Source organism: Pecten maximus, chromosome 6 (assembly GCF_902652985.1).
Source record: "Pecten maximus chromosome 6, xPecMax1.1, whole genome shotgun sequence".
Lineage (NCBI taxonomy): Eukaryota > Metazoa > Mollusca > Bivalvia > Pectinida > Pectinidae > Pecten > Pecten maximus.
In genome coordinates this window covers 37,979,239-38,006,491 of record NC_047020.1, presented here as the reverse complement: position 1 = coordinate 38,006,491, position 27,253 = coordinate 37,979,239, and the positions used below count along the sequence as shown (strand labels likewise).

General features: G+C 39.4%; 2 protein-coding genes across 2 annotated transcripts in view; one reads left to right on the top strand and one right to left on the bottom strand.

The window, feature by feature from the left end:
- The window catches only part of LOC117330177, a 23,308-nt gene extending 1,681 nt beyond the window's left edge, over positions 1-21,627 (bottom strand). The window contains exons 1-12 of the mRNA XM_033888400.1: positions 21,492-21,627; positions 19,827-20,836; positions 18,655-18,796; positions 18,166-18,284; positions 13,364-13,550; positions 12,800-12,939; positions 12,130-12,274; positions 7,686-7,862; positions 6,659-6,787; positions 6,346-6,431; positions 4,248-4,447; positions 534-653 (exon numbers count right to left, since the gene is read on the bottom strand). Coding sequence (XP_033744291.1) covers positions 534-653; positions 4,248-4,447; positions 6,346-6,431; positions 6,659-6,787; positions 7,686-7,862; positions 12,130-12,274; positions 12,800-12,939; positions 13,364-13,550; positions 18,166-18,284; positions 18,655-18,796; positions 19,827-20,811 — 2,430 coding nt within the window. The 5' untranslated portion in view covers positions 20,812-20,836; positions 21,492-21,627. The remainder of the gene's footprint in view (positions 1-533; positions 654-4,247; positions 4,448-6,345; positions 6,432-6,658; positions 6,788-7,685; positions 7,863-12,129; positions 12,275-12,799; positions 12,940-13,363; positions 13,551-18,165; positions 18,285-18,654; positions 18,797-19,826; positions 20,837-21,491) is intronic.
- Positions 21,628-22,865: 1,238 nt separating this feature from the next.
- LOC117328654 lies at positions 22,866-27,097 on the top strand. Its single transcript, XM_033886098.1, has 5 exons — positions 22,866-22,972; positions 25,360-25,909; positions 26,260-26,357; positions 26,469-26,502; positions 26,733-27,097. Exons 1-5 carry the CDS (start codon positions 22,952-22,954, stop codon positions 26,861-26,863), a joined length of 834 nt encoding a protein of 277 aa, XP_033741989.1. The 5' UTR covers positions 22,866-22,951; the 3' UTR covers positions 26,864-27,097.
- Positions 27,098-27,253: the final 156 nt, after the last annotated feature.

Genomic DNA, 27,253 nt, shown 5'->3' with positions numbered 1-27,253 from the left:
ACCCGTACCTTCTCCTCTCCTCATACCTGTCACCTTCCCTCCTTCCTCCTCATACCCTGTCACCTTCCCTCCCTCCTCTTCATAACCTGTCACCTTCCCTCCCTCCTCCTCATACCCTGTCACCTTCCCTCCTTCCTCTCTATACCCTGTCACCTTCCCTCCCTCCTCTCTATACCCTGTCACCTTCCCTCCCTCCTCTCTATACCCTGTCACCTTCCCTCCCTCCTCTTCATACCCGGTCACCTTCCATCCCTCCTCATACCATGTCACCTTCCTTCCCTCCTCCTCATACCATGTCACTTCCTTCCCTCTTCATTCAACTATTTTAAACTTTAGGCAGATCCAAAAAATGGTACAATTAATAATATAATATGATCATTCATTCAACTGTTTTAAACTTTAGGCAGACCCAAAAAATGGTACAATTAATAATATAATATGATCAAATGTCATATAACATATAATGAGTAACAAATTCCATGGGAGTTATATGTCATCCTCCTCTTTGGGTCAGATGTCCTAGAAATACTTACATCATAATCAACCACACGCTGCCTCTCTACACATAAACTGAGAAACTTTTTCCCATCCTCTTTTGTAAAATCTTTTGCTGACTTTGGTGCTTGATTAAGTTTCAATTTTTTCTCGATATCCTGAAATATCAAAATCAGAGTTTTTAACAACTAACATCCAAATCAGCATCCCAATGATTTTCTACTGTTATATATGTTATACTGAAGCTTATTGCCTGTAGAAAGGTATGTGATTTCATTGAGGAAACTTGGTAGCCATTCACCCCAGCATGCCTAACTTACATTGGTAACCATTCACCCCAGCATGCTAAACTTGGTAGCCCTTCATCCCAGCATGCCAAACTTGGTAACCTTTCACGCAACCATGTTAAACTTTGTAGCTCTTCACCCCAGCATGCTTAACTTGGTAACCCTTCACCTCAGCATGCTAAACTTGGTAACCTTTCACCCAAGCATGCTTAACTTGGTAACCTTTCACCTCAGCATGCTAAACTTGGTAACCTTTCACCCCAGCATGCTTAACTTGGTAACTTTTCACCCCAGCATGCTTAACTTGGTAACCTTTCACCCAAGCATGCTTAACTTGGTAACCTTTCACTCAAGCATGCTTAACTTGGTAACCTTTCACCCAATATGCTAAACTTGGTAGCTCTTCACTCCAGCATGCTTAACTTTGTAGCTCTTCATCCCAGCATGCTAAACTTGGTAACCGTTCACCCCAGCATGCTAAACTTTGTAGCTCTTCATCCCAGCATGCTAAACTTGGTAACCGTTCACCCCAGCATGCTTAACTTTGTAGCTCTTCATCCCAGCATGCTAAACTTGATAGTCTTTCATCCCAGCATGCCTAACTTGGTAGCCCTTCACCCCAGCATGCCTAACTTACATTGGTAACCATTCATCCCAGCATGCTAAACTTGGTAGCCCTTCACCCCAGCATGCCTAACTTGGTAGCCCTTCACCCCAGCATGCCTAACTTACATTGGTAACCATTCACCCCAGCATGCTAAACTTGGTAGCCCTTCACCCCAGCATGCCAAACTTGGTAACCTTTCACCCCAGCATGCCTAACTTGGTAGCCCTTCACCCCAGCATGCCTAACTTACATTGGTAACCATTCACTACAGCATGCTAAACTTGGTAGCCCTTCACCCCAGCATGCCTAACTTACATTGGTAACCATTCACACAAGCATGCTAAACTTGGTTCCATGCCCAACTTAGTTGCCCTTCGCCCAAGCATGCTATGACCCAAATATCAAGTCTCTGAACCTCTCGGGTATTGAGAAGAAGTTGTTGTCAAATTTGAAAGAAAACCTTATAACAAGTGAAAGATGCCACACCAATAGGCAGATGAGCTAAAACAAAGCCTGTGAGGATCTATGATTAAATAATTTACGGTCAAAGGGGAAGTAACTCCATTCCGGATGACTTACAACTGATTTTAATAGCAAGAGAGAAATCATCTAATAAGAAGAATTGGCCTCAGTCAGGAAAACTTCATCTTCCCTAATCATCCAGCCTACTTGGTCAAGTCACTACAATGGCATCCAATACATGTCACTGTAGTAGCATACTATGCCTACATGTTGTCAAATATCTGCCTGAACAAGAGATCCCAGAGGGATCTTGGCGCCCACCATTGAATGATCTTTATAGGTTCCGTGTCAGATTGATCTTTTCCCTACTTTTCCCTTCCTCTAAGTCTTACTTATCTGTGTAAATTCAGAAACAGCCCTCTAGTACTTTTCAAACAAGGGGAACCTATATACAGAATTTAAGATTTAGCTATAATGGCTGTCTGGCGGCCATGTTGTTTTCGTATTGGTCCCAATATGCAAAACTAGGCACTGAGGGGAACCTACATATGAAATTTGAAAAAGATCCCTTCAGTACTTTCACAGAAATAGCGATAACAAACTTCAATTGTCAAAATCCGAAATGGCTGCCTGTCGGCCATGTTGTTTTCTGATTAGTCTCAAAATGCAATATGCATAACTAGGCACCGATGGGAACATGCATATGAAATTTTAGAAAGATCCCTTCATTACTTTCTGAGAAATAGCGATAACAAACTTCAATTGTCAAAATCCAAGATGGCTGCCTGTCAGCCATGTTGTTTTCTGATTGGTCTCAAAATGCAATATGCATAACTAGGCACTGAGGGGGAACCTGCATATGAAATTTCAGAAAGATCCCTTCATTACTTTCTGAGAAATAGCGATAACAAATTTTAATTGTCAAAATCCAAGATGGCTGCCTGTCAGCAATGTTGTTTTCCGATTGGTCTCAAAATGCAATATGCATAACTAGGCACTGAGGGGAACCTGCATATGAAATTTCAGAAAGATCCCTTCATTACTTTCACAGAAATAGCGATAACAAACTTTAATTGTCAGAATCCAAGATGGCTGCCTGTCAGCCATGTTGTTTTCTGATTAGTCTCAAAATGCAATATGCATAACTAGGCACAAAGAGGAACCTGTATATGAAATTTCAGAAAGATCCCTTCAGTACTTTCACAGAAATAGGGATAACAAACTTCAATTGTCAAAATCCAAGATGGCTGCCTGTCGGCCATTTTGTTTTCCGATTGGTCCCAAAATGCAATATGCATAACTAGGCACCAAAGGGAACCTACATATGAAATTTGAGAAAGATCCCTTCAGTGCTTCCTCAGAAATAGCGTTAACAAACTCCAATTGTCAAAATCCAAGATGGCTGCCTGTCGGCCATGTTGTTTTCCGATTGGTCCCAAAATGAAATATGCATAACTAGGCACCAAAGGGAACCTACATATGAAATTTGAGAAAGATCCCTTCAGTACTTCCTCAGAAATAGCGATAACAAACTCCAATTGTCAAAATCCAAGATGGCTGCCTGTCGGCCATGTTGTTTTCTGATCGGTCCCAAAATGCAATATGCATATCTAGGCACCAAGAGGAACCTACATATGAAATTTGAGAAAGATCCCTTCAAAACTTTCTCAGAAATAGAGATAACAAACTTCAATTGTCAAAATCCAAGATGGCTGCCTATCGGCCATGTTGTTTTCTGATCGGTCCCAAAATGCAATATGCATAACTAGGGACCAAGGGGAACCTACATATGAAATTTGAGAAAGATCCCTTCAATACTTTCTCAGAAATAGAGATAACAAACTTCAATTGACAAAATCCAAGATGGCTGCCTGTCGGCCATGTTGTTTTCCGATTGGTCCCAAAATGCAATATGCACAACTAGGCACCAAGGGGAACCTACATATGAAATTTGAGAAAGATCCCATCAGCACTTTCTCAGAAATAGCGATAACAAGAATTGTTTACGGACGGACGGACGGACGGACGGAGGGACGGACGGACGGAGGGACGGACGGACGGACGACGGACCACGGACGCAGGGCGATTTGAATAGCCCACCATCTGATGATGGTGGGCTAAAAATCTGAAATGCTAATCATAATGACCCAGGAAACAGGAAATTTCACAGGAATCGTAACCCAGCATTGTAAGATCTTTGTTGCTTATTTAAAAGTTAGAGTTGTTGGTTTAAACTTGAATTTCATAATTGAATTATCTCACAAATGTACAGACAATGGGATTACTATATTCTCAACCACCCCCCTCAACTAAGTGGGGGTCGAAAAATATATTGTTTTTACAACTTTAAGAATACCGGTTTTGACAGTGTTTTTTAAGATTAGGCGAAGGCATACCTTGATGCAATGCTCCCTAAACAACTTGTAGATGTTCAATCGAGCTTTCTCTCCATTAGGACCGGTCCAGATCAGAGTTGCCATATCAAGGAAATTTAAATCTATATTAGTCATATTCCTTGCTTTTCGTCCCAGCATGAAGTGCACTTTGATGCCATCTTTGTTGTACATCTCCAACATTGTCGGTATCACAAATGTACCTGTGTGTAAGAGTATTTTAACAGCAAATTTAGATTTAAAATAAATTTTCCATTGTAGCTAATGTCATCCATTATATAAACAGCAGAGCCTGAACGTTTCTAACTCTTAAATATACCTGTATGATGATGAGTGACATGTTTTTATCCAGCAAAATGCGTTATCACATGTTAAATCAATAACTTATGATTATTTTCATGTTATTGTGATCTACTCCAACATTAAACACTGATGTTGACATTTAAAATCTATACTTAAGCTGAGGAGCTAAATGGAAATGAAATATGTCTAACCTAATAGTGAGGAAAAACTTTACACCAGTACACTGGGTGTTCAAACACTGTCAAACAATCTAGAATTGACTGATATTTGATGGAGACACAAACACTGTCAAACAACCTAGAATTGACTGATATTTGATGGAGACACAAACACTGCCAAAGAATCTAGAATGGTCTGATATTTGATGGAGACACAAACTCTGCCAAAGAATCTAGAATTGATTGATATTTGATGGAGACACAAACACTGCCAAAGAATCTAGAATTGACTGATATTTGAGGGAGACACAAATACTGCCAAAGAATCTAGAATTGACTGATATTTGATGGAGACACAAACACTGTCAAACAACCTAGAATTGACTGATATTTGATGGAGACACAAACACTGCCAAAGAATCTAGAATTGACTGATATTTGATGGAGACACAAACACTGTCAAACAACCTAGAATTGACTGATATTTGATGGAGACACAAACACTGCCAAAGAATCTAGAATGGTCTGATATTTGATGGAGACACAAACACTGTCAAAGAATCTAGAATTGACTGATATTTGATGGAGACACAAATACTGTCAAACAATCTAGAATTGACTGATATCTGATGGAGACACAAACACTGCCAAAGAATCTAGAATTGACTGATATTTGATGGAGACACAAACACTGCCAAAGAATCTAGAATTAACTGATATTTGATGGGAGACACAAACACTGTCAAACAACCTAGAATTGACTGATATTTGATGGAGACACAAACACTGTCAAACAACCTAGAATTAACTGATATTTGATGGAGACACAAACACTGCCAAAGAATCTAGAATTAACTGATATTTGATGGAGACACAAACACTGCCAAAGAATCTAGAATTTACTGATATTTGATGGAGACACAAACACTGCCAAAGAATCTAGAATGGTCTGATATTTGATGGAGACACAAATACTGTCAAACAATCTAGAATTGACTGATATTTGATGGAGACACAAACACTGCCAAACAATCTAGAATTGACTGATATTTGATGGAGACACAAACACTGCCAAAGAATCTAGAATTGACTGATATTTGAGGGAGACACAAACACTGCCAAACAACCTTGAATGGTCTGATATTTGATGGAGACACAAACCCTGTCAAACAACCTAGAATTGACTGATATCTGATGGAGACACAAACACTGCCAAAGAATCTAGAATTAACTGATATTTGATGGGAGACACAAACACTGTCAAACAACCTAGAATGGTCTGATATTTGATGGAGACAAACACTGTCAAACAACCTAGAATTGACTGATATCTGATGGAGACACAAACCCTGTCAAACAACCTAGAAATGACTGATATTTGATGGAGACACAAAGACTGTCAAACAACCTAGAATTGACTGATATTTGATGGAGACAAACACTGTCAAACAACCTAGAATCGACTGATATTTGATGGAGACAAACACTGTCAAACAACCTGGAATGGTCTGATATTTGATGGAGACAATCTGCATATAGGTTATTTCAGTTCTCCAAAAATCGCTTTTAAGAGAATTTAACTCAAAACTGTCTCTTATTAACTCTGAAATGCGAATTTATTTCTGAGGTGATGTACATACCTGCTGCGATGGATTTAACAGAACTATTACTATTCCAAGTCGTCAAAACTTTGGTTGGACTATTGTGTTGGTCAAACTGCAAGGCTCTACGAAAGTCACAAAGGGAGATAAAAACAATATAAAATTAAAAAGAAAGTGAGAGTTAAACAAATAAAATCATAAATATTCAAATGAGACTATAGTTTAACCTGACAACAATATTACATGTCATTTCTGTTGAGATTCTCCCTCAAAAGAACCCTGTGTAGGGGTGGAGTGTGACCCTTACTTACCCTGTGTAGGGGTGGAGTGGGACCCTTACAATTGTACTTACCCTGTGTAGGGGTTGAGGCAGATCCTTCGGATAGGAGGCAACAACATCTGCATGTTTCCAGTCAAATACCCATTACTATCAAAGTGGAGGTCAAGCGTTTTGGTACAAATGTCACTCTCAAAGCCTACCCTGTAAATATCAAAGGTTTTTTTTATCAAAAATATATTGGTTCTGATCAGGAATTTCATTTAAGAAAACACAATGGCATATCACGATAACATAAACAGAAAGGAAGATCTCTGGACATGACTAACACATTAAAACAAACAAGCTTGTTGTTTTGTTTGTTTGCTAGGTTTTTGTTTTGAGATGGTTTTCATCTGAGGCTACGTGACCAGTGTTCTAACCGACTGAGCAATCGCAGCCCCCTTACAAACAAAGGACATAGGGTCTACAATATCCACATAGATGTCAACCATCCCAGATTACATGGGAAATGCCTGGAAAATCATTAAAATTTCCTCTATATCCCGATTTGGTACATTTCCCGAATCGGGGTTCAATTTATCCCAGATTTCAGCAGTCATCCTTCATAAATTAAACCTGGACATAATTTTTCACATGAATAATTCATGTGAAAAATTATGTCCAGGTTTAATAAAAACGATTCTTAAAAGTATTTGCAATATTCAATGGTAAATCAGACATAGTATGAATTAAGGTTTTGCATTGAAATTATCATTATTATGAAACATGTTGGACTCTCAGGTAAACCCCCACAACAATCCTCAAACCAAATATTAGAACTTTATCTGGTATGATTATCAAGGAGTTTACTAAATTAATGTAAATGCCTATCAACACTTGTATCAAAACTTTAACATTAGATTTGACATCAAAAATGTTTTTAAAAAAACAGCATTTCCCCCAATAATTATTCATTCAGACTCTGAAAAGTAATAATTAACCATAGATGACTCAAAATTGGTTGAAAATCAATAAAACATAACTCATAATAAAATTTGAAAGCTGACAACAACGATGTCCGTTGTTAGAGAAGCAAGCCAATACAGGAATGGAGACTTACCCAGTAGAAATTTCCAAATGCTGAAGCTGAACTCTCCATAACACAGGCAAGAAATGGACATCATTGCCAATTTCTTTCACCATGGTAACCAAAGGTTTCCATGGATTATATTTGGCCCCTTTTCCACTGAGGGACACCATATCTCTACCAGGGGACTCCGTGAAGTCTCCCTCCAACCTGAAATATAGACAATTGAGGTAAAGCCAAGATTCTCCTTTATACCAGGTACTGATACGAAATGTCTGAACAAGGGGAGATAACTGCATGTTCTAACTCAAGTTGTCAGTATTACAAACAGCATATCATCAAAACATTTCATATTTCTATAGAAACCACCAAATAGAGGAATTAAAATGTCTCTTTCAGTTGCATACATATCTTCTATCTTACTTTAACAAGAGGCCTAGAGGGCCTGAATTGCTCACAAGACCAGTAAGGCAATATTGCGAAATTACTATTTCCAATTTTCATGCTGACTGTAGTATTTAAGTGATGTTTTAAGAAGTCGTACACAATATTTCTAACAGAGGTGGTATGATTCACTAATGCAATAGTGAATCATAATGTAGGATTTTGCAAAGAAGCATTAATTGCACAAGTCAGTTTATGGTATTGAAATGTCAAAACTTGCCTCTGTTTGTGCTTTTGTTAAATCATACATAACAATGAGAAAACCCATTACATGTAGCAATGTGAAGTGTGATATGAAGCATGTTTGATATGAAGCATGTTTTGATCCGATGTAGTCAGGGCTTTTTCTCACTGGTTTGGGATAGGGCCTATTGGTTTTATTTTGGGAAGAAAATTGGTGAATTGGGAAAGAGTTTTTCAGGAGTAAACTGCAAATTTTGGGAATTTGGCTTAAATATAAAATAATTCCAATTGGGAATGGGGCCCATTAACGGCCCCCCAAAAAAACCCAGAAAAAGCCCTGGTAGTATACATTGTGCACATGGTCATACCATTGTATATTTCACAATGTTGACCTTAATCATAAGGCCAAGCTCATTTGTATGCTGAATCTATATAGCACTCCATCCTCTTTACCTGCTGGCAAAATACTATACATACGAGTCTTCTGGAACTTGAAAAGAATACCATTGAAGCTTTGAACATATTTGGCCCCTGTGACCTTGAAAATAGGTCAAAGTCATTTAAATGAGGAAATATCAGCATGCACTTCTGCATGTATATGCCTCTTTGCCAAATATCTGTTTTCAGTTGCTTAATTGTTTTCAAGAAGAAGTTGACAGGCGGATGGTTGACAATTGACGGACAATAGTTGACAGATGACGGAAGCCCACTCATGCACCATACCATGATGTAACAAGAGGCCCATGGGGCCTGTATCGCTCACCTGGTTGAATTGGACCAAATGTCAAAATAATGTTCATATTGAATTTGTTTTATTTGTAAATCTCTAACAATGCTATATATGGTTATAGTGTGGGAATCCGAACTGCTTAAAAGATTAATGAAGTCCAGACTCTCTAAAGGTCTGAAAGACCTCAAGAATTGTTTTTAGAACATGCATGCATTCATCACTTTATAACTAGTAGCACTTTAAAGGAATTACATCTATTTCCCCTATTGGGCCCCACCCTTTTGGCCCCTCGGGGGGTCAGAGTCACCATTTATGCAAAATGTGTTCCCCTTTCCCCCAAGGATGTTTCTGACCAAATTGGGTTCAAATCCTTTCATAACTTTATGACTAGTAGCGATTTAAAGGAATTAGCTCTATTTCCCCTATTGGGCCCCGCCCCTTTGGTCCCTTTGAGGTCAGAGCCACCATTTATGCAAAATCTGTTCCCCTTCCCCCAAGGATGTTTCTGACCAAATTGGGTTCAAATCCATTCATAACTTTATGACAAGTAGCGATTTAAAGGAATTACCTCTATTTCCCCTATTGGGCCCCGCCCTTTTGGCCCCTTTGGGGTCAGAGTCACCATTTATGCAAAATCTGTTCCCCTTCCCCCAAGGATGTCTCTGACCAAATTGGGTTAAAATCCATTCATAACTTAATGACTAGTAGAGATTTAAAGGAATTACATCTATTTCCCCTTTTGGGCCCCGCCCCTTTGGCCCTTCGGGGGTCAGAGTCACCATTTATGCAAAATCTGTTCCCCTTCTGCCAAGGATGTTTCTGACCAAATTGGGTTCAAATCCATTCATAACTTTATGACTAGTAGCGATTTAAAGGAATTACCTCTATTTCCCCTATTGGGCCCCGCCCCTTTGGCCCCTTTGGGGTCAGAGCCACCATTTATGCAAAATCTGTTCCCCTTCCCCCAAGGATGTTTCTGACCAAATTGGATTAAAATCCATTCATAACTTTATAACTAGTAGCGATTTAAATGAATTAACTCTATTTCCCCTATTGGGCCCCGCCCCTTTGGCCCCTTTAGGGTTAGAGTCACCATTTATGCAAAATCTGTTTCCATTCCCCCAAGGATGTCTCTGACCAAATTGGGTTCAAGTCCATTCATAACTTTATGACAAGTAGCGATTTAAAGGAATTACATCTATTTCCCCTATTGGGCCCCGCCCCTTTGGCCCCTCGGGGGTCAGAGTCACCATTTATGCAAAATCTGTTCCCCTTCTGCCAAGGATGTTTCTGACCAAATTGGGTTCAAATCCATTCATAACTTTATGACTAGTAGCGATTTAAAGGAATTACCTCTATTTCCCCTATTGGGCCACGCCCCTTTGGCCCCTTTGGGGTCAGAGCCACCATTTATGCAAAATCTGTTCCCCTTCCCCCAAGGATGTTTCTGACCAAATTGGATTAAAATCCATTCATAACTTTATAACTAGTAGCAATTAAATGAATTAACTCTATTTCCCCTATTGGGCCCCGCCCCTTTGGCCCCTTTAGGGTTAGAGTCACCATTTATGCAAAATCTGTTTCCATTCCCCCAAGGATGTCTCTGACCAAATTGGGTTCAAGTCCATTAATAACTTTATGACAAGTAGCGATTTAAAGGAATTACATCTATTTCCCCTATTGGGCCCCGCCCCTTTGGCCCCTCGGGGGTCAGAGTCACCATTTATGCAAAATCTGTTTCCCTTCCCCAAAGGATGTTTCTGACCAAGTTGGGTTCAAATCCATTCATAACTTTATGACTAGTAGCGATTTAAAGGAATTACCTCTATTTCCCCTATTGGGGCCCCGTCCCTTTGGCCCCTCAGGGGTCAGAGCCACCATTTATGCAAAATCTGTTCCCCTTCCCCCAAGGATGTTTCTGACCAAATTGGATTAAAATCCATTCATAACTTTATAACTAGTAGCGATTTAAATGAATTAACTCTATTTCCCCTATTGGGCCCCGCCCCTTTGGCCCCTTTAGGGTTAGAGTCACCATTTATGCAAAATCTGTTTCCATTCCCCCAAGGATGTCTCTGACCAAATTGGGTTCAAGTCCATTAATAACTTTATGACAAGTAGCGATTTAAAGGAATTACATCTATTTCCCCTATTGGGCCCCGCCCCTTTGGCCCCTCGGGGGTCAGAGTCACCATTTATGCAAAATCTGTTTCCCTTCCCCAAAGGATGTTTCTGACCAAGTTGGGTTCAAATCCATTCATAACTTTATGACTAGTAGCGATTTAAAGGAATTACCTCTATTTCCCCTATTGGGGCCCCGTCCCTTTGGCCCCTCAGGGGTCAGAGCCACCATTTATGCAAAATCTGTTCCCCTTCCCCCAAGGATGTCTCTGACCAAGTTGGGTTCAAATCCATTCATAACTTTATGACTAGTAACGATTTAAAAGAATTACCTCTATTTCCCCTATTGGGCCCCGCCCCTTTGGCCCCTCGGAGGTCAGAGTCACCATTTATGCAAAATCTGTTCCCCTTCTGCCAAGGATGTTTCTGGCCAAATTTGGTCAAAATCCAATAAGAACTTCTTGACTAGTAGCGATTTGAAGTAAATGTTGACGGACGACGGACGGACGGACGGACGGACGGACAGACGGACGACGGACGGACGACGGACGCTGCGCCATGACATAAGCTCACCGGACCTTTGGTCCAGGTGAGCTAATAAATTATAATAAGCCAAACAGTCATTGCTCTATTAGTCAATGTTTAAGCAGCTATGATGAATACAAACATGTAAAATACTACTATCCCAGCCCCTAGACATGACCAGCTATAAAGATTCCAATAATGTACCCTCTGCCACAGTCACTAAAGTATGAATACCCTTTGACGTGACCTCTAAGGTATCAGTACCCTTTGACATGACCTCTAAGGTATCAGTACCCTTTGACTTGACCTCTAAGGTATCAGTACCCTTTGACTTGACCTCTAAGGTATCAGTACCCTTTGACTTGACCTCTAAGGTATCAGTACCCTTTGACTTGACCTCTAAGGTATCAGTACCCTTTGACTTGACCTCTAAGGTATCAGTACCCGTTGATATGACCACTTATGTTTAAATACCTTTTCACAAATTCCCAGTAGACTGTGTGTGCCAGCTTTTCCTCCCCTAACAGGGCGTGAACCATACTGAGGTAGTATACCAGTTGAGGGTCAGAGGTTGAAAGGTCAACCAACATGGACATGGCCTGCTCCAACCATTCTCTTCCTGAAAGTATCAAACAATTTTAATTGTAGTATCCAATCAACTGATACATATACCATATTTCAAGCGCAGCTTTTCATACAGTTTTAATTTTGAATTATTTTGTTTAACGTCCTATTAACAGCCAGGGTCATTTAAGGACGCACCAGGTTTTGGAGATGGAGGAAAGCCGGAGTACCCAGAGAAAAACCACCGGCCTACAGTCAGTACCTGGCAACTGCCCCACATAGGTTTCGAACTCGCAACCCATAGGTGGAGGGCTAGTGATAAAGTGTCAGGACACTTTAACTACTCGGCCACTGTGGCGCCCATACAGCGTTAACAGGACCCGTTATCAACATAGCATTACAGACAATAACAACTCTCTAATGTCAGGATTTAATCGGAAATGTAAAGTGCTATATAATGCATTTCCAAGGCGATTGCATTCAAAATGAAGTATATATAACTGTAATAAGTTTTAAAAGGTAAAATGGGAAAAAAGTCTCCAGTTTTGCACTACGATAGAAAATGGTGGAAAAAATTTACCCTGAACTGATCCACAATGTGTACAAAGATAAACGTCCATGATGTGTCGCTCCAGACCTTCAACCTTATGGCTGTATTTATTGGTCCGTACAACATTCCAAGCTTGTGTCGACTGCTTCCCTTTGTTAGGTGTCAATATCCTTACAAAACAAAGAAATGTGACATAAATATTATAACATAGAATATTTTTGTCTGATAACATTTTTTCATAATACATCTTGATAGTCTATCAATTTTGATATAAATGTTGATAATGAAATCCTCAAAATGCAAACGTATCATGAGTCATTTAAGAAATTTCATTAAACTGATAGCATTTCTTTCACAAAAGAAACTTATTCTTAGGTGATAATTCTTTGAGTGTAAGTAATCCAGAAGTCAAAAGAAAGTGTATTGATTTCTATATATGGCAGTGAGTATCATTTTGCAGACAACCTTATTATTACCAAATTTCAGAGAGACAGCGTTTGAAAAGCTTCATGGATGGGTGCTGCATATATTGGAGTCTATAAAATTTACCAGTAATATCTCCCCAAATATATCTCATTGTGATGTACAACTTACCCCTGGTCATACAGATTAGCGATCAACATCAGCATATTTGTGGTGACGTCATCTGTATGGTGGCTGTTCTTTCCGTCCTTTAGAAGAGCATCACACGATAATCTGTAGAATTTAGCTGCTGTCTCCACGGCACCAATCAGAGCATGCATACGGCCAACTTCATTGAGGTATAAACCTTTTAGGATTTCTGTAGAATACAAACCACGAAATAAATACACAGGAAATTGCGTCATACCATTTCCTATACTGATCTTTGTATATATAATTTTATGAATCTTGCAACCTATAATAATTGAAATATTAACCGTAGATTTATTATGGAAACCTTCGATTATATAAATTATAGTTCTGATTTAACGGTAAACCTAACTAGCATATACAGTTCTGATTTAATGGTAAACCTCACTACCATATACAGTTCTGATATAATGGTAAACCTCACCACCACATACAGTTCTGATTTAATGGTAAACCTCACCACCACATACAGTTCTGATATAATGGTAAACATCACTACCATATACAGTTCTGATTTAACGGTAAACCTCACTACCATATACAGTTCTGATTTAACGGTAGACATCACTACCATATACAGTTCTAATTTAATGGTAAACCTCACTACCACATACAGTTCTGATTTAAAGGTAAACATCACTGCCATATACAGTTCTGATTTAATGGTAAACATCACTACCATATACAGTTCTGATTTCATGGTAAACCTCACTACCATATACAGTTCTGATTTAATGGTAAACATCACTACCATATACAGTTCTGATTTAACGGTAGACATCACTACCATAAACATTTCTAATTTAATGGTAAACCTCACTACCATATACAGTTCTGATTTAATGGTAAACCTCACTACCATATACAGTTCTGATTTAATGGTAGACATCACTACCATAAACATTTGCCATTTAATGGTAAACCTCACTACCACATACAGTTCTGATTTAATGGTGAACATCACTACCATATACAGTTCTGATTTAATGGTAAACCTCACTATCATATACAGTTCTGATTTAATGGTAAACCTCACTACCATATACAGTTCTGATTTAATGGTGAACATCACTACCATATACAGTTCTGATTTAATGGTAAACCTCACTACCATATACAGTTTTGATTTAATGGTGAACATCACTACCATATACAGTTCTGATCTAATGGTAAACCTCACTACCACATACAGTTCTGATTTAAAGGTAAACATCACTGCCATATACAGTTCTGATTTAATGGTAAACATCACCACCATATACAGTTCTGATTTCATGGTAAACCTCACTACCATATACAGTTCTGATTTAATGGTAAACATCACTACCATATACAGTTCTGATTTAACGGTAGACATCACTACCATAAACATTTGTCATTTAATGGTAAACCTCACTACCACATACAGTTCTGATTTAATGGTGAACATCACTACCATATACAGTTCTGATTTAATGGTAAACCCCACTATCATATACAGTTCTGATTTAATGGTAAACCTCACTACCATATACAGTTCTGATTTAATGGTGAACATCACTACCATATACAGTTTTGATTTAATGGTAAACCTCACTACCATATACAGTTTTGATTTAATGGTGAACATCACTACCATATACAGTTCTGATCTAATGGTAAACCTCACTACCACATACAGTTCTGATTTAATGGTGAACATCACTACCATATACAGTTCTGATCTAAGGGTAAACCTCACTACCACATACAGTTCTGATCTAATGGTGAACATCACTACCATATACAGTTCTGATCTAATGGTAAATCTCACTACCACATACAGTTCTGATTTAATGGTAAACCTCACCACCACATACAGTTCTGATTTAATGGTAAACCTCACTACCATATACAGTTCTGATTTAATGGTTAACCTTCCTACCATATACAGTTCTGATTTAATGGTAAACCTCACTACCATATACCTCATACTATATATATACAAGAGGCCCAGAGGGCCTGTATCGCTCACCTGGATTTCATGAGATATAAAACAAGAATGATGATTAAGTATATTTGTCACTGGTATTGCTATGTCAATATATCATAGGCATTTTATATGGGTACGTGAGGTTTTTATGCCAAAAAATGCATTAATCCATGAAATGAAATTGACTTTTGGCGCAACCCCGGATGCTACCACACAAATGTGAGCGATATCCATTGCTTAGTTTCAGAAAAGAAGTTGTTTAAACCAATTGACCCCTTTTGACCCCGCCCTCTGCACCCCAGGGTCAGTTCCTTCCGTCATAAAATTTGAATCCCTACCCAAAAGGATGCTACCAGTCAAATATGAGCTGTTTCATAGAAGAAGTTATTCATATCAATTTAGCCAAATTGACCCTTTTTGGCCCCACCTCTAAGTCCCCTGGGGGGGTCAACCCCAAAATTTGTACAATTTTGAATCCCCACCCCATGACCATGCTACCATACAAATGTGAGTGATATCCATTGCTTAGTTTCAGAGAAGAAGTTGTTTATATCAATTCTGCCAAAATGACCCCTTTTGGCCCCGCCTCTTAGCTCCCCGGGGGTCAGCTCTGTCATTTAATATACAGTTTTGAATCCCTACCGCGGGGGTTGTACCAGGCAAATATGAGCGATATCCATAGCTTAGTTTCAGAGAAGAAGTTGTTTATATCAATTTAGCCAAATTGACCCCTTTTGGCCCCGCCCCTCAGGCCCCAGGTAGGTCGGCCCCACCATTTGTACAATTTGGAATCCCGGCCTCAAAGGGATGCTCACAGTCAAATATGAGCAATATCTATTGCTTGACTTCAGAGGAGAAGTTGTTCATATCAATTTAGCCAAATTGACCCCTCTTGGCCCCGCACCTCAGGCCCTCGTGGGGTCAGCTTCACCATTTGTACAATTTTGAATCCCCACCCCATAGTGATGCTACCAGGCAAATATGAGCAATACCCATTACTCGGTTTCAGAGAAGAAGTCGTTTATATCAGTATAGCCCAATTGACCACATTTGGCCCTGCCCCTCAGGCCCCTGGAGGGTCAGCCCAGTCATTTGTACAATTTTGAATCCCCACTCAATAGTGATGGTACCAGGCAAATATAAGCAATATACATTGCTCAGTTTCAGAGAAGAAGTCGTTTATATCAATATAGCCCAATTGACCACATTTGGCCCCGCCCCTCAGGCCCCCAGGGGGTCAGCCCCATCATTTGTACAATTTTGAATTCCCACCCCATAGTGATGCTACCAGGAAAATATGAGTGATATCCATTGCTTGGTTTCATTGAAGAAGTCGTTAATATAAATATAGGTATATTGACCCATTTTGGCCCCGCCTTCAGGCCCCGCCTTCAGGCCCCCAGGGGGTCAGCCCAACCATTTGTACAATTTTGAATCCTCACCCCATAGTGATGCTACCAGGCAAATAGGAGCGATATCCTTTGCTTGGTTTCAGAGAAGAAGTCGTTTATATTAATATAGCCAAATTGACCCCTTTTGGCCCCGCCCCTCAGACCCCTGGGGGGTCAGCCCCACCATTTGTACAATTTTGAGTCCACACACCATATGGATGCTTCTGACAAAATTTCGTCAAATTCTGATCAGTGGTTATGAAGAAGAAGTCAATTGTTGACGGACGGACGGACGACGGACGACAGACGACAGACGGACGGACGACGGACGCAACGGTATGGCATAAGCTCACCTTGGTCCTTCGGACCAGGTGAGCTAATAATCAAAATTATCAAAATCAAAAAAATGTCGCTGATTTTCAATGTCACCTTTAGTTGTACCCTGTGAAGTGTGGGAGTGTCACCTTTAGTTGTACCCTGTGAAGTGTGGGAGTGTCACCTTTAGTTGTACTCTGTAAAGTGTGGGAGTGTCACCTTTAGTTGTACACTGTGAAGTGTGGGAGACTCACCTTTAGTTGTACCCTGTGAAGTGTGGGAGTGTCACCTTTAGTTGTACCCTGTGAAGTGTGGGAGTGTCACCTTCAGTTGTACTCTGTGAAGTGTGGGAGTGTCACCTTTAGTTGTACCCTGTGAAGTGTGTGAGACTCACCTTTAGTTGTACCCTGTGAAGTGTGGGAGCGCACCTTTAGTTGTACCCTGTGAAGTGTGGGAGTGTCACCTTTAGTTGTACTCTGTGAAGTGTGGGAGTGTCACCTTTAGTTGTACACTGTGAAGTGTGGGAGACTCACCTTTAGTTGTACCCTGTGAAGTGTGGGAGTGTCACCTTTAGTTGTACCCTGTGAAGTGTGGGAGTGTCACCTTTAGTTGTACCCTGTGAAGTGTGGGAGTGTCACCTTTAGTTGTACTCTGTGAAGTGTGGGAGTGTCACCTTTAGTTGTACCCTGTGAAGTGTGGGAGTGTCACCTTTAGTTGTACCCTGTGAAGTGTGGGAGTGTCACCTTTAGTTGTACTCTGTGAAGTGTGGGAGTGTCACCTTTAGTTGTACCCTGTGAAGTGTGGGAGTGTCACCTTTAGTTGTACCCTGTGAAGTGTGGGAGTGTCACCTTTAGTTGTACTCTGTGAAGTGTGGGAGTGTCACCTTTAGTTGTACACTGTGAAGTGTGGGAGACTCACCTTTAGTTGTACCCTGTGAAGTGTGGGAGTGTCACCTTTAGTTGTACCCTGTGAAGTGTGAGAGTGTCACCTTTAGTTGTACCCTGTGAAGTGTGGGAGTGTCACCTTTAGTTGTACTCTGTGAAGTGTGGGAGTGTCACCTTTAGTTATACCCTGTGAAGTGTTGGAGTGTCACCTTTAGTTGTACCCTGTGAAGTGTGGAGTCTCACCTTTAGTTGTACTCTGTGAAAGTGACAGGAAGTATTCTGTAGCCTGACTGATGTCACCTCTGGCCCACAGAGCATACGGCACGGCATCATCAAAACAGTAAGACACCACCGTCGGAAACCTAACAAAACAAATCATATTTATTTTCAACTAGGAGTATAAAATTAAAATATCTTAAGAGAGAAATATTATATTGATTATTAAGTGACACATGACTTCAACAACTTGTGTCATATGATTTTGACAAAGCAACGTGACTTTAAAAATGTGTCACATGACTTTAACAATGCATCACATGACTTTAACAATGCATCACACGACTTTAACAATGTGTCACACGACTTTAACGATGTGTCACACGACTTCAACAATATGTGTCACATGCATGGCTTTCACAAAATGTGTCACATGACTTTTAGCAATATGTGTCACATGACTTTTAGCAATATGTGTCACATAGCTATAACAATTATATGTATCCCATGACCTACCTGCTCTTCATGGCAGACTTCAGTCTGGATATCACACTCCTGGTCGCCCTAACAATGCGGTCATCTTCACTCTCTGACTGGTGTCTATAGGCATCCGCAGATAAAAATGGTGGCAACATCAGCTCCAAAGTGGCAGCAACCACTGTTGACAATGATACCAAGGGACTCATCTTTACATATTTATATATGAGGACGATGTCTAGGGGGACACCAACAGCCAGGGTTATATATGAGGATGATGTCTAGGGGGACACCAACAGCCAGGGTTATATATGAGGACAGATGTCTAGGGGGACACCAACAGCCAGGGTTATATATAAGGACGATGTGTAGGGGGACACCAACAGCCAGGGTTATATATGAGGACAATGTCTAGGGGGACACCAACAGCCAGGGTTATATATGAGGATGATGTCTAGGGGGATACCAACAGCCAAGGTTATATATGAGGACAGATGTCCAGGGGGATACCAACAGCCAGGGTTATATATGAGGACAATGTCTAGGGGGACACCAACAGCCAGGGTTATATATGAGGACAGTTGTCTAGTGGGACACCAACAGCCAGGGTTATATATGGGGACAATGTCTAGGGGGACACCAACAGCCAGGGTTATATATGGGGACAATGTCTAGGGGGACACCAACAGCCAGGGTTATATATGCGGACGATGTCTAGGCGGGGTCATATGAGGACAACTAGGTTTGTAAGCGAAAGTGTCTTTAATTATCTCCCTTTTTGAAAACTCTTTAAGAGTTTCAAGGGGAGACCACCCGTCCCCTGAAGTTGCATATTGGATAAGACAATTTTAAGACTCAAGCATTTAAATGAGTTAAAAGAGTGTACCAGCAAAAACTTTAATCTAATCGCAATTTTTTTTTAATAATCATATTCAAGTCACTGATTTAACATTAAGAAAACCCAGTCTACTAATACTTTATGGTCAGTTAGTAGGTACTGATACCCTAGGGCTTATGTCAAACTGTGAATGATACTTTAGAGGTAATGCGTCGGAGTACAAACACAAACTGATCAATGGATTTAATGCAACGTTAACATGCATATTTCAACAATTTGCTTCAAAAAATTGTAGGAGAACATTAGAAATTTCAGCACGTACCCAGTGTCCCATGTATACTTAAACAAAGTAAAGTATATACTATGTACCTACCTGCCCAAGTTGTGATGGCTTTCCTATGTTCCAACGACTTAGCCTGGTCGATAATGGTAAAAGGCAGTGTGGCCAACACATGACTATCCTTACCATCACTGCCTGTATGGTTCACACTGTACATCTGGTTCTTAACATTTCTCACCAAGTGTAACAACTCCGGTTTATCGACACTGGTCATACAATTTTTTGTAAATTTCTCCATCGGTTCAAAACGTGCCAGTGTGGAATGTAACCAGGACAACTGCATTTTTTGTAAAGAGAAATCTTCATCTGGATAGAAAAGCCGTTTAATTTTGTTGGGTAGTTCTGGCATGGATTTTAATCTAATTTTATATGATGATTTGATACACAGTTGAACCAGTGAAGGAACATCTTTGGCTATGTCTAAAGTTTGATCAACAGAAGGACGATTAGAAAGCATATGTACAATATCATCAAACTCTCCCTCCATGAAAGGTCGGATTTGATTTTCATACATCATGCAAATATCTTTTCGACGTTTTTTCTTCTGCTTTTTACTAAGCCTAGGTCTTATATTTGAAGAACTGTTATTTAAACTGGAGTTTTCATCTATAAATACTGATGAGTCTTCATCACTTCCACATTCAGCCCCAGGAGTACCGACACAAGACACTTCCTGTTGCCCATCACAACTCACAGACATGCTGCTATCCTCAGTAAGAGATTCTGAATCAGAAACCAACAATTCTTCCGCTGAAAAGAATTCTTCATCTGAATCGCTGAAACTCATGGACAGGTTTGACATGTCAAGGTTATTTTTATCACAAACTTCACTGTCATCATCACCCAATTGTTCAGTTGTCTCCCCTGATTGTTGTTTTGACCTCCTTCTGCGTCGTCTTTGCACGGACACAAGTTTTGTTTCATCATCATTATTGAACTCCCAAGATATCATACGAGCATAGGAAGGTCGTTGACTTCTCTGGGAGATCATCTCATCAAGTCCTTCTTCCTCATCCATATTGTTATTGTTTTATTTGCTAGTCCTACAAAGTAAATGTGTTCACCATTATAATACAAGCGAAGACTCAAGTACATTCTGAATAAGCTATTATATTAATTAATGCACGAGTTTGTGTAAAAAGTGCACTACATTTTTGGGTCTCTACATCTACCCCATGAATTATGTCTAGACAATAAGCTCACAGGGGCATATCTAGTCTTATATCAAACATATTAGCCAGAAATACCTACAAAGACTTTATATATCGGTATTTCTGACTATTTTTTAATAAAAGTCTATAGACATGCGCCTGTGATCAGCTCATGTCGATCTATTAAAGCTGTGTAGCAACTTCACTTTCTTCACAGGGGCATGTGTAGTCTTATATTCAAAATAGTCAGAAATACCTGTATATGTCCCTGTGCTTTGTTAGTGTAACGTAATAGAGTTATGTAGATTGTCAGGTTGATGCATTTTAGAAATTTTTAGTTTTTCTTTGACGATTTTCAAGTTATACAGAATATATGACCAAAACGAGGTGGATTTATCAATCAAATATAGTGAAAATGTTCTGAAATCCAATAATTCTGATGCTTCACACATGGCGGCCTAGGTTTGTTTACATCGCCAGCACAACATACACTTTGTACTTCCTGTAGAGTCTAGCTAATGAAAATTCACAGAATTCGCCAACGCACCCGGTTGTAAAGACGTCCATGTATGATAAGTTTATGACACTCTTTCCTGAGTAGCTGTTGGTATTTATACGTATGTCATTTTTCAGTGATGCAACTTTTCTACAACAGCAGCAAGAGGAAACAATCTTTGATTGCACAACTGACAATCATATGACAGATTTTCGTAAGAGTTACCCCCCTTTACACACACCCAGCAGGCACGGTAGGCCGAGCAAGAGGGGGGGAATCAAAATCGTTTTATAACAATCAGATGCTTTTCTAAAGTTTATAATAACAACAACAACTAAAAATTTAATTATTCTTAATAATTTTATTTTAAATGTTACCTTAAAATTTAAACTCAAGCCAAGGTTTAAAAGATACTAGATAGATAGCTTGAGTAAAAGTCATCAAAATTTTACAGATGAAATAACTACAATAATATTGACGATGATAGACAATATTTTTGAAAATGACTTTAATAATAATTCATTTACAATTAAAACTGGGGAAAAATACAAAGGAACTCGAGAGCATCCCGCTTATACACTGTATATTTACATGTATATCTATATCTATGTAAACAGGAGATTATAAAAGTCGGGATGAAGGACGAATGGCAGAAATGCTACGACATCTGAAATTACCAACTCCCCACTGGATCCACTAGTGTATTTGCTTGATTTTTTTATGATAATTATTTTTGTGTGGTGTAGGTCCGCGCCTACCCCCTGTGGAACCAACTGCATGGATGGTGTCGTATGCGCAGAAAGTGTAGAGCTCGAGGGATTCAGATTAAACATCTATAGATAAGTAACAATGACAATGACAAAGATTGTATTCTCATAACAGATTTCTCTCTCTCTCCCGTCGTGTCATGCCATTATCCTGATTATTGGTACCCAGGACGTATCCAATGTTTGAAATGTAAATGTAGGCATTGGAATCAATAACTTGAAAACACACTTATGACCTATAGATTGAAGAGGCCAGAGCGAAGCCTTTAGTTTAACATTCACTTTATTGTAACTTGAACATAAAATGCCTTAACACAGAATTACCATTTTGCAAATCTCTATTAACATACAAATGTAGTGCAGCTGCTAATGGATATCTGTTAAGGTCGAAATTTGTCGTAGTGACTGAGTATGGTTTTTGGTATGTACTGTGCCATTTCATTATTTCGCTCCTAAATAACGATATTTTCATGTATCAGCGCTGCTGAAAAAAAAAGAAAAAAATTATCGCTATCGCCACAATAAGTGACGTGGAAAGGGATGGCATTGAAGACATTCAATAAAGACAATGACAATAACGTTGGTCATCTATCAAGTTTTTATGACGTCATAATTGTCCATCATCACGCGAGATTTCCCGGTCATTGCCCTGTTGCTAGCGACACGAAGAGGCTGAACTGCAGAGAACAAACAAATTCTGATTTCATATTAATTTCATCACCAACATAAATTGCTGGTACTTACATGATCGGGTGTTACGTAAAGGTAAGTAAATTGTAATTGATTAATTTAGAAGAATACTATACGTTATTCATATCTAGTGAGATATATTTAAGTGTAATCGTGATGGGTAAAAATGTAGGAACTACATATATGTTACCAGCTCGCAGGTCATACATGTATTATATTAATATAATAGCAGAGTGCAACGACCAGACCGGGACTCGAACCCGGGACCTCCGAACTCTAGATGGACGTTGTAACCATTTTCGCTGCCAGTCCAGTCCAGTTCAGTTCCGCTTTAGTCTGCTACCACTGGACACGAACCATTGACTCCAACCCCATCCTCTCTCATCAAAAAGGATGTATCATTATAAGGACAGCCACAATTCGTAATAAATGGCATCTTATGTAAAATGGTTTAAAACGCCTTGTCCAATTGGGACTCGAAAAAACACACACTTAAAACTTTATAATTGATGATCATGAGTGCAGACGAGTAATGTCTTTATGATTTGTATGTGTAAGAAACATATACCAACTTAATATCTTATACTAGATTTATGATAATATAGTGATGGAAATTGGACAAATTCAAAGACAGTTTCATGGCTATTCATCTCCCAATACTTCCTGTGGGTTACGGACATTCCATGATGCATGCATACACGCATTCACTGGAAAGGAAATACATGTACAATGTCTCCTAACTATTCAATATTTGTCTCACATTTTAGCTGTACAAACTTTCTTCTTCTTATACTGTGATGGTTTAGAACTCTTAGAACGTATTTAAGTCATAATGCGCACTGTGACAGAAAGCTAAAACCTTTCGGCATATAGGCCTAGTGTGCACTTGACTTAGGCAGAGACCGAAGGGCATGTGCCATGCTGGCAACTTGTCCAGTCGGTCTTTCGAACTCTCCAACGTGCCGTCACCTCTGGAGGAGGATACCACGGACGCGTCCGTCTCCAAACTGCCACAATACCGGTAGGAGCCTGTTCGTTTATGCGGGCAAACGGGTTCGCAAAAGAATTATAACATTTTGGGTATACCCTGCCAGACATGCCGATATTAATACAGGCCTTGAAAGCAAAATACAATCACTAGGACCGTCATTATTTCATAAACGAACAACTTTAGCCAAACCGTTTATATTGCGATAAACGAATTCGGCCTACATATGTAGGTGTTGCTGGTGCCTGATATCAGCTACACTGGTACCATAGGTGGTCTTGAACAAAATGGTAAATTTGCTTTTGGTGGCGTAGCACCCAAGTTCTCCAGACAAGCTGGTGAATAATTTCAATGATACGGTGCATGGTTCATAATCGTTGCAGCTGTTTGACACCAATCTTGTTGTCCTCCTTGAACCAACCATTCCATGGTCAAGGATTGTTGGCTAGTATATAGGGTCCAATACGGTTGCTGTTTACGCCGAATCCAGCTTAGGTCATACAAGTGCCTTGTATATAGCTGTCTTCACTTTGGGTCTGCAGCACCCCAGAGCCCCGTTCGATTTGCACTCTTCTAAGAAGAGAAGCCTTCTAAGAAGATCGTATTCCGTTATATGTAAATCGAGTAAACCGGGAGAATAAAACAAAAAATAAGCAAGTTTTTAAGTTTTCTCAAACACGATGACACAAACATGTGCATGTATGTGTTATAAATCCTTCTCTAGTGAAACTCATCACTCGCACACTTAAACATGGTCGCCGCCATCTTGGAAGATAAATCTTCCAGCTTTGAGACGGAAGAGTAGAAGATCTTCCAGAAGCAGAAGAGCTTCAAATCGAGTGACCGGAAGATATCTTCTAGAATCAGAAGAGTGCAAATCGAACGGGGCTCGGGTTTCTCTTGATGATCCCCAGGGATTTGTTGACTTTGGTCGTTGGTTCCACTTCATTTCTTAGCTGATGGTTAGACCTATGTACTGACACTGTGTTCCCGCTCTAATCTGTGAGAAATAAGTTGGTAATTGCTTAATATGTACTGTCTTCTTCCTGTTCGTGACATGTATCTCAGAGCATTTTCAGGGTTAAAGGTCAATTGTCACATTGATCCTCACGTCTTTAGAGCTGCGAGATCCTGTTGGAACTTATATAAGTTCTTTTTCTTCTAAACAATCGACATGCGTCTTGTATGGGGGTTATTCCTCGGTAAAGAGTGCAGTTATATACAAATAGGCGTATGTCTGACGTTGTTCCTCTGGCACGTCGTCGATAAATGGCAAGGATAATAGAGGGTCTAGTACGGTTCCTTGTGTTACTCCAGATAGTACATCTACTATGCTCTAGAAATAGATGAATGTATGCCTTCTATCCACTGGTTATGTTACATCTCACTCCGAGAAGTCGAAGCCTCGACAATTGTCCTTAAGCAGTGGAAAATTATTCTATAACGTTCAATGGTGGTTGTACATGTATTACAGATTATGGATTATTCACAACTTAAAGAGATTGCAAAACTTTCGGTCACCAAAGAGATTGCGACACGTTTCGTCATCAACGCCATACTGAAAGCAATGGAAAACGTCCGGACAGAAAGAGAGGAAATGACGGGCCAGCTGGACGAGGGTATGGACGATTTAGTTAAACCAACTACTGGACAGTCCATCGCGGCTTTTCCTAGTAGACAAACATCGACGACTGACCACAAGATGGCAGAAATGACGGTTCAACCGGGCGATGAAGTGGACGATATACATGAAGCAGGTAAAACCATTGGTCAGTCCATCACAGATATTTGCAGAGGAAAAACATCACCGACTGACCACAAGATGGCGGAAATGTTGGGTCAGCAGGATAAGTTTGTAGATGATTTTGAGGAGGTGATTTTTGGACAATCCCTCACGACAATTTGTGACGGGCATACGTCACCAGCTGACCACAAGATTGAAAGCAGAGAGATCCCGGAAAGAGATACAGGAACCGGAAATGACAAAATAATACAAAAGCCGAACGTCTACGCAACCGATAAAGGTACATAACATTTACTTTTCGGTAAAAAGATACGAAACTGTTATGCTTAAACATTTAATACATGATATTTTAAAATGATAATAAGAGTATGCAAAGAATTTATGATGATTACGTTGTCGCGCCTGTGGAACAGTTTTGCTTGTTTATTTTTTCTTTCTTTTGTTTTTGTTTTTTTGTTTTTGTTTTGTTTTTGTTTTTGTGTTTGTTTTAGTTTTTTGTGCTTGTTTTAGTTTTGTTTTCGTTTGTGTGTGTGTGTGTCATTAATGTATGATTGAAGATGTTTTGTGTCTAATACGGCTGACGTCTTAAACAAGGGGCAAATTTGAAGTGTTCGTTATTGTTGTTATTAGATCACAAAAGCGAGGCTCCATCAGTCGTTACTGAGGATAAAGCTGTAGGCAAAGTGAGGCAAACCTTTTTTGAACGTCATCTGAACAGACTCCTCGGGGTAAGTTTATGTTTGGACTATATTATGTGCATACACAATGCTTTTTTTTAAGTGTGACGAGGAGGGACTGAAATATGATTTGTCTTACTTAAGTTTATTTTCATATTTTAGAGGAAAAAGAAAGACGCAAAGAAGGTGAAAACAGGTAAGCATAAATTCTACGTTTTAATTTGATATCATTCGTAAAAATAAGTAATTTTCATTTCATTTATAGCTTTACATTAAGAGATTTTCGTGTACATACTATTATCACGAGGGGTTCCGAGTGGTTCCGAGGGGTTCCGTGCATCGCCTTTAATATGTTACATTGTAACTTTGACGTCATCGTTCCTTATATCTTAACAAGAATAGTATTTTTCCGCCTTTTTTAACCAGAACTTCACGAAAGCGTCCCCAGTGGAGGAAGTAGAAATCTGTCATCAAAAGTCCACAACAAAAGGGATTGGATCCTAAAACATATCCTCTGCTGTTTTATCTGTAATAGCAAAACCTCGGAAGAATTGTGAGAAGAGTGCGATACATCTGGAAAAAATGTACTTAAAAAAGGAACAGGACACATCATAACGTGTATCAGAAAATCTACGAGGAAACGTAATGAAGACTTATGTTCAATTTAGATATTACAATTAAATGTTGAACATGATATTACACATAAAAATATATTTTATGTAACAATTAGTTTTAACTATTTAGGCATAACATGCAAAACTAAATCCAATTCCGCTCCTCTTGTGTTACATTGATAATATGAGCAGTGTTACTTAAATTTTATTTCAAATTTAACATTAGTAGGTAAAATAGGTAATCAATAAAATCATGTTCAGCAATACAGTATAAAACAAATGTCAAAGAGTTGTTGCTTCATGAACAGGGGTATAGTGTTCTTTACAACAAAT